This window comes from Nicotiana tabacum, chromosome 21, assembly GCF_000715075.1.
Source record: "Nicotiana tabacum cultivar K326 chromosome 21, ASM71507v2, whole genome shotgun sequence".
Lineage (NCBI taxonomy): Eukaryota > Viridiplantae > Streptophyta > Magnoliopsida > Solanales > Solanaceae > Nicotiana > Nicotiana tabacum.
This window is the reverse complement of record NC_134100.1, coordinates 70516660-70524692: the sequence shown is the minus strand read 5'-3', so window position 1 is coordinate 70524692 and position 8033 is coordinate 70516660. Positions and strand designations below refer to the sequence as shown.

Genomic DNA, 8033 nt, shown 5'->3' with positions numbered 1-8033 from the left:
GTTTTGCAATTACCTTACTGGTATTCCTACTTTACACATGAAAGTGGAGGATTAAGAAACTTACAATCTGGAAGTCTTCTCTTTCATTATTTTCATGACATAAGAAACTTTTTTCATGTCTTTTCTAGATTCCCTAACCCAACACTTAAGACATGAAAATTCTTGATTATATTGAAGTCAAGTATAAACCCCCAGAATAAGCAACTCAAAAGAGACACCAAAGAGCTCAACCAGAATCTCGTCTCTTATTAAAAGTGCCCTTATGAATTACAATAGGTGCTAAGATATCCTAAAGGAGAAAGAATAACAAAAAGGCAGCAAAAGCTTCACTGCCACAGCTTGTAAAGTTCATTGCAAAATGTCCCTACAAATACCCCTCATATTATTCGTCATTCTCATCATCCAAATAGTTTCCCAAATATCCAACATTAAGGTTCTAACATACCTTGACTTAATTCCCAATGGTTCAAACAAGTTCAAGATCGTGCATAAAAAGTATTTATAATTTGGGGTTACTTAGTCTTTTGCTATTGATCCAAAACGGCAATACCTATGAGTTCAACGTTGGAGGTTCTGGAGATTGGAGTGTCCCTTTGGATTCCAATGCCAATAATTACAACCAGTGGGCTGAGAGGAGTCGATTCCAAATTGGTGATAGTTTATGTAAGTTCTCATAATTTATATTTTTTCCCATTTCTTCTCAAGTCAAATATTTGCTCCAATTGTTGTTCAAATGAGAGATTCATCCTTATGTCATACAATAGAAATATTTTTTGTGCCCGACAAGAAGTTTCGCTACCTTAAACGGTTATAGTAGGGGATTTGGTAGTTGACTCCCGTGTCATTAGGTCACCAACTTTCTTGACCTTTTGACAGTGTACAAGCATCAACCCCAATACATGGTCACACGACTTTGTCGAGACTTGTGCTTTGGGTTAACAAAATTCGGGACCCCCTTTAATAGTGAGGAGGCACCCCCTTTCCCAAAGTTACAGGACTATTTTACTGAGTTCCTTAAAGATAGTTGTTGTCTTGCATCCTTAGGTGTTAACAAGTTTGATTTTGACACCATTTATCATCTTAGGTTTGCAGTGTTTGTCTATCCGTCTGATAATGATTCAGTTCTTCTTGTAACCAAGGAAGACTATGCAAATTGCAGCATAGCGGCTCCAATTGAAAAATACAGTGATGGACATAATATTTTTAAGTTTAACCAATCTGGGCATTTCTATTTCATCAGTGGAGTTCACGAAAACTGTGTCAAGAATGAAAATTTACAAGTGGTGGTCATGGCCGATAGAAGCAATAACAATCAAACCGTCGCTTCGCCTTCACCTTCACCATCAACAGCAGAGGTTCCTCTAGCTCCTTCTCCTTTCGATGAAGGTGCCACATCTCCATCAACTGGTTCAGTAGACATCAATCCATCACCAACACCTTCTCAAGAATCTTCTCCTCCAAAGAATAGTGCTTCTTCAATTGTCATGAGTTTTGTTGGATCAGTTGGAGCCTTTATTGGTTCTTCCATTCTTCTAGGTCTCTGATGGTGAGGTTGTTGCACATCTTTGATTCTATTGATATTTGATTTTCAATATTTTGGTCATTGACACATATGTAAGACACACACACACACACACACACATATATATATGAAAGAAAGGATGAATAAACTGCTAATATTCATTTTGGATTTAACTTATAACTGTGTAAGAGTTTTACACCATCATTGTAATGTAACCTGTCGTAGCAAATTATCTGGCTTAATTTTTACGTTACTAGTTCTCCCATAGTTATCATATATTAGTTGCTTATAATCGGCTAACTCTAAAGTATACTTCCTGTCTGATCACTTTTGTATTGGTGGAAAATAAACCCACTATGTGGACCAATATTGCAAATACATGTGTCATGGAAGTTGAAATGATAAAGAAGAATGATGTGCGTAGAAGATATATGAACAACACTCACCGGATCACTTATAAAGATACCGTACATGTTAGTCTCAAAGTTAAATAGAAAAAAATAAGTATGGGACTGATAATCAAGATCATTAAAAGCCAAGGATAAGGAAAGGTCATTAATGATTACAAATATGGAAGGAATCAATCAAATCCATAATTATACGTGATTTGCTATTATTGCCTCAATCTTTACAAATCGCTCACGTACGGAAAATTAATGCAATAAATATTGGTAATAGAAAGGAGTTAAACAAGGCAAACCGTTATAAATTGTAATACTATTTAAATCTCATTTCCATAACTTGTATGTCCATCCAAAAATCTGCTAAATTATACTATCAATCATCAATATTCTTACTATTCTCTATTATTAGAAGAATCGTTATTTCCTACGGTGAAGAAAGGAGCAATCATCAATAATTTCTCAATGTGATTCTTTATTACTGTTATTCCTTTTTTCATATAAATTATATTCGAAAAAATAAAGTAAATTGGTTGTTAGAACCCTGAATTATTCTATTTACTTGTGTTAATTACAAAAACTATTTTTTGGTTAAACAAAATGGTTCCGTTATCGAGAATCTGACAATCGTTTCACTTTCCATTTACACATATTATCTTTAGCAATAAATTATGTTTGGAACTGATCAAATTGCTCAGCAGGGGAATAGACAAGCGGGATCTCCTCTTCACAATTCACCCACACATTCTCCACGACGCTCACGAGATAATTTACTAGTCAAATATGCTAATCGCAACACTGAGCAACAAAATAAAGAGCAATCAAGTCTATAAGATGATTTGAAGCAATTTATCGCCTAGTAGATTGGTGAAGCTTTACATGCCTTGACAGGTTGTGTAACGACCCGATCGGCCGTTTTGTGTAATTGCGTCCTATTTTCCCCTTTTTATGATTCACACATGTGTGCTTATACTTTTATGACTAACGAGGTTGATTAGTTTAGTTCCGAAAAGATTTCGGATTGAATTGGACCATTTAGCTCTTGGCTTAGAAGCCTAAGTTGTTAATGTTGACCAAACTTTGACTTTGGTGAAAATGACCCTGGAACGGTGTTTTATTGGCTCCCATAATTTTGTATTGTGATTTTAGACTTGGTCATATGCCCGCAATCAAATTCGGAGGTCCGTAAGTTAATTTTTGTTGTTTTGCCTAAAATTGGCAATTTGAGGTTTAGAAGTTTGACTGTAGGTTGACTTTTGGCTATCCGATTCGAAATTTGGTTTTGCGACTTGGAATAAGTCCATTACGCTATTTAGAACTTGTCTACATAATTTGGTATCAATCGGAGGTTATGTGATAGGATTCAGACGCTTGGTTGCAATTCTAGAAGTTCTTGAAATTTACTTTGAAATTCATACGTTTTGGTGTCCGATACATAGTTTTAGATGTTATTTTTGTATTTTGACCATGCGTGCAAGTTCGTATGATATTTTTAGACTTATGTGGATGTTCGTTTTGGAGCCCCGAGGGCTCAGATGAGTTTCGGACGTGTTTCGAAATATTTTGTACTGAAAACAAAAAATCGGGTGTGCCGGTGCTCTAATGTCACAATTGCGAGCATCGCAAATGTAATGCCTAATTCGCATTTGCAAGGTATGGGTATGGGTAGGAAACTTTGCATTTGCGATGAAACTGTCGCATTTGAGAATGGAACAGGGTTCGCATTTGCGAACCCAAAGTCGCATTTACGAGGTTCCACTTGAGTTTGTCAGTGCTGCAATTGCGAGAAATTCTTCGCAATTGCGAACCCAGTGTCGCAATTGCGATGTCTGCAACTGAACAAAAGATAGAAAAGTCGAGATTGAGGTGTCATTTCTGATATTTTAGAACCCTAGGCACGTTAGGAGGTGATTTGGATAGGGGATTTCCATCTACAAATATTGAGTAAGTGATTCTAATCAATTTTTAACTATTTCATGATTATGTCTTAGATTTATCAAATTTATGTGAATCAAAGAGGAAAATTGGAAATTTTTGTCCAGTTTTTGAAAAATAAGAATTTGAGTTGTGAGAGTCAAATTGGACTCGGATTTGAAAACTAATTATATATATAGACTCATGGGGTTATGGATAGTCGGAATCTACACTTGGACCCGGGTTTTGACTGGAGGGGCCCGAAGTTGATTTTTGTTGACTATTTGGGAATTTTGTAAAGATCAACATTTTATCAATTTTAATTGTTTTTCCTTGCATTCCTTGATGATATTAAGTACTTTTGGTTAGATTTGAGCCGTGTGGAGGCGAATTTTAGAGGGAAAGCTATTTTTGAGGGTTGAGTTGGCCTAGTTGAGGTAAGTATCTTGCGTAACTTTGTATAGGGGAACCACCCCTTAGGATTTGGGATTGATTGTGCTATCAGAATTATGTGAAAGCTGTGTATGCAAGGTGATGAGTAGTTACACGGGTTATATATGGTATTTGACCGGTTTAGCTTATTTAGACTCTTTCCATACCTATAATTAAAATGTCATAACATATTATATCCCTCATTGTTAATCAACTCTTACATGCGTTAATCTACCCTTACATGCTTTATTTGACATTGTTAACACTTGTTCTACCTCTTGTTATTTTGCTCTTATATGCTTTAGTTGAAGTTATTGCCTTCCTTATTGCCTTGTTACATCTTTAATTATTGAATTACTTTTATTTAAAGTTGTTATTTTGTGGAATATCTTCTTGTTGAGTTATTTGTGTTAAAGTTGTGAAAGTCGTTATCACATTGAGGCGAAGTTGTTAATTGCTGAGATATCTTTCTTGTTGAGCAATTCACATTCATTTTGATATCGTTGAGATTTTTGTGCACATTTTGGTTGAGCCACAGCTATTTGTTGTGGAATATTGATATTGTTAATTTCTTTGGAAATATTTTGTATATGGGCACTTGTGGTGCGAGTTGCGATTATGTTGTGATATTGATACGCATGTGGTGGTATAAAACTAGGGATTGATACGTGTGTTACTAGTAGGGAAACTACTTGAAGCCACGCGGTGTGATAAGGTGGGCTAAAATGCATGTACCTATATATTTCAAGAAAAATGATTTTCAAAACTAAATGTAAGGCTCTCGCGGTGATATAAGAAAAGATTGCAATTGAAATTGCAAAACATGAATACGAGACGGTACCTCAGTTGTGATTCTTGTTGTGCACTTCATATTGAAAAGAGTTGTTGGTTGAATCGTTCTTGTTGCTTTTATGTTTTCTTCATACCAGTTTTGTCCGTATTTGATTATTTGAGGTTCTCATTAGTTGCTTCCTTCTTTTGTATTTCTATTAGACTTCTAGTTATCATTCATTTTCTTTGTTTCTATTACTTCTCGTTATTATATTTTTGTTCTTTTTACTATGTCCTAGTAGGTGTCTTGACCTGGCCTCGTCACTACTCTACCGATGTTAGGCTTGATACTTACTAGGTACCGTTGTGGTATACTCATACTACTCTTCTGCACATTTTTTTGTGTAGATCCAGGTACGTCTCCTCGTGCTAGACGTTAGTGATTGACTTGTTAGCTGCCTTTCGGAGACTTCAAGGTATACCTGCTCGGCGTCCGCAAGCCTCGGAGTCACCTTAGGTTTTTAGATTTTCTACTGTTTATTTCTTGTCCCAAAACAATATTGTGTTACGGCACTATTAATACTTTCTTGTAGAGCTTATGACTTTGTTCCACCAGGTTTTGGGAAAGTGTTGGCTATTGTACTGTTGAGTTTTATTATAATAATGTAATGGTTTAATTTGAGATTTTAGTATTATTTTCCTATTTCTCTATGCATGTTAGGTTTACCTAGTCTTACAGACTAGGTGCAATCACGATATCCTAAGGTGAGAAATTGGGGCTGTGACAAGTTGGTATCAGAGCTCTAGGTTCATAGGTGCTACGAGTCAAAAGCAAGTTTAGTATAGGCTTGCGGATCGATACGGAGGCGTCTGTACTTATCTTCGAGAGGCTACGGAACTGTTAGGAAATTTTGCTTTCTATGATTTCTTATCGTGCGAATTTGTTGAATTTGAAGTCTGAATTGTTATCTTTCTATTTTCTCACAGATGGTGAGAACACGCATTGCTGGATCTGAAGATCTGATACTCGTGCCCCCTGCTAGAGCCGCGAGAGGCCGCGGCTGGGGCAGAGGCCGAGGAGGGGCACATGGTGCAGCTAGAGCACCTGCTCGAGCAGTGACTGAGGAGTCGCGAGTAGCTCCGGTTGGAGGAAAGGCACCCGAGGTTCCTATTGTCACCCTTGCACTTCAGGAGATCCTAGCATAGTTTTTGAGCATGTTCGGTACGCTAGCTCAGGCAGGGTTGATTCCACTTGCACCAGTCACATCTCACGCTGAGGGAGGAGCTCAAACTCCCGCGACCCGTATTCCCGAGCAGCGAGTCCATGTTGATCAGGTCCTGAAGGTTATGCCATCGCAACCTGTTATTCTGATTCAGCCCGAGGTTAGGGCAGTGGTATCTCAGGAGGAGGAGCTTACTCTTGAGAGGTTCAAGAAGTTTCATCCTCCTACTTACAATGACCTAGCTACAGAGGATGCACATGGTTTTCTAGAGAAGTGCCTCTGTATTCTCCGCACCATGGGTATTGTGGAGACGAGCGGAGTTTCTTTTACTACATTTCAGCTGTTAGGATCAGCATATAAGTGGTGGCAGGCTTACGAGGAGGGTAGCCCAGCCGATGCAGATTCCCTCATATGGACTCAGTTTTCAGAGATGTTCTTGAGAAAGTTTGTTCCCCAGACCCTTCAGGATGCATGACGCGCGGAGTTTGAGCAGTTACGCCTGGGTACTATGATAGTGTCAGAGTATGCTATCAGATTCAGTGAGTTCTCCAGACATGCACCTGCCTTGGTTTCTACAGTCAAAGAGCGAGTTCGTCGATTCATCGAGGGGCTTAACTATGGTATTAGATTCAGCATAGCTCGAGAGGTGGAGACAGATACCCCGTATCAACATGTGGTAAAGATTTCATAGAGGTTGGAGGGTATGCAGGGTCGTGAGAGAAAGGACAGGGAGGCCTCGATATTCTGGAGGATACAGTGGTGCCCCAGCCCCAGATGTAGTCCGTCATGGTAGAGGCTATGTGAGCCGTCCAATTCATTCAACATTCCCAGCTTCTAGTGCTGCTACGGATATTCCGAGGTCCCAGGTTGGCCACTTTGCTCAGCCACTTTCTAGTGCACCTTATGCACAAGGTGCCTTCATCGATCAGTCCAGCCGACCAGGCCCAAGCCAGTTTCGGCAGCCACACCCACCGAGAGATTGCTTTGAGTGTGGTGAGACTAGACATATGGTGAGGGACTTCCCCAGACTCAGGAGGGGTGCACCTCCACAGGCTACTCAGGCTCTATGGATTCCACCTGGTCCACAGACTTCACAGGCCATGGTTGCTGCTCCAGTTGCGGCTCCACTCACACAACTAGCTAGGGTGGGGGTAAGGTGGGGTAGAGGTCATGTTATAGGTGGAGGACAGGCTAGATTCTATGCTTTTCCGGGTAGGACAGAGGTAGTCGCATCAGACACAGTCATTACATGTATGGTTCCGATTTGTCACAGGGATGCATCAGTCTTATTTGATACAGGATTCACTTATTCATGTGTCATCTTACTTTGCTCTATATTTAGATATGTCTCGTGATTCTTTGAGTTCTCATATTTATGTGTCCATGCGTGTGGGAGATTCTATTGTTATGGACTGTGTGTATCGGTTGTGTTAGTTGTTATTGGTGGTTTTGAGACTAGAGTTGATCTATTGCTACTCAATATGATAGGTTGAGAAATTTGACCGAGAGTTGACATTATTTATATCAGGGTCAGATTCCAATTCCGGGAGTTGGAATAAGTCCATTGTGTCAATTATGACTTACGTGCAAAATTTGAGGTCAATCGGAGTTGGTTGGGATTAATCGACATTAGTTTTGGAAGTTAAATGTTCATAGATTCAATAAGTTTGAATTGGGGTGTGACTCGTAGATTCGAGGTCATTTGATATGTTTTTTTGGCCTTGAGTAGGTTCGTTATGAGTTTTGGGATGTGTTGGTACATTTGGATGG

At 39.0% G+C, this 8033-nt stretch overlaps 1 protein-coding gene across 2 annotated transcripts; it reads left to right on the top strand.

Annotated features, from left to right (window-relative positions):
- Positions 1–252: 252 nt before the first annotated feature.
- On the top strand, positions 253–1837 carry LOC107800345 (early nodulin-like protein 9). Of its 2 annotated transcripts, none has more exons than XR_012704489.1 (2): positions 253–663; positions 1085–1837. XR_012704489.1 is itself a non-coding variant. In XM_016623501.2 (2 exons), the coding sequence occupies exons 1-2, from the start codon at positions 462–464 to the stop codon at positions 1542–1544; spliced, it is 654 nt and encodes a 217-aa protein (XP_016478987.1). In that variant the 5' UTR covers positions 313–461; the 3' UTR covers positions 1545–1828. The 2 variants fall into 2 exon arrangements, 1 of the variants encoding a protein (XP_016478987.1); XM_016623501.2 differs by having other exon boundaries at positions 313–663; positions 1093–1828.
- Positions 1838–8033: the final 6196 nt, after the last annotated feature.

Coding starts and splice junctions, on each gene's coding strand:
- LOC107800345 (XM_016623501.2), top strand. CDS start 462: ATGGTTCAAACAAGTTCAAGATCGTGCATAAAAAGTATTTATAATTTG. Junction 664..1,092: donor CCAAATTGGTGATAGTTTAT/GTAAGTTCTCAT, acceptor TTAGGTTTGCAG/TGTTTGTCTATCCGTCTGAT.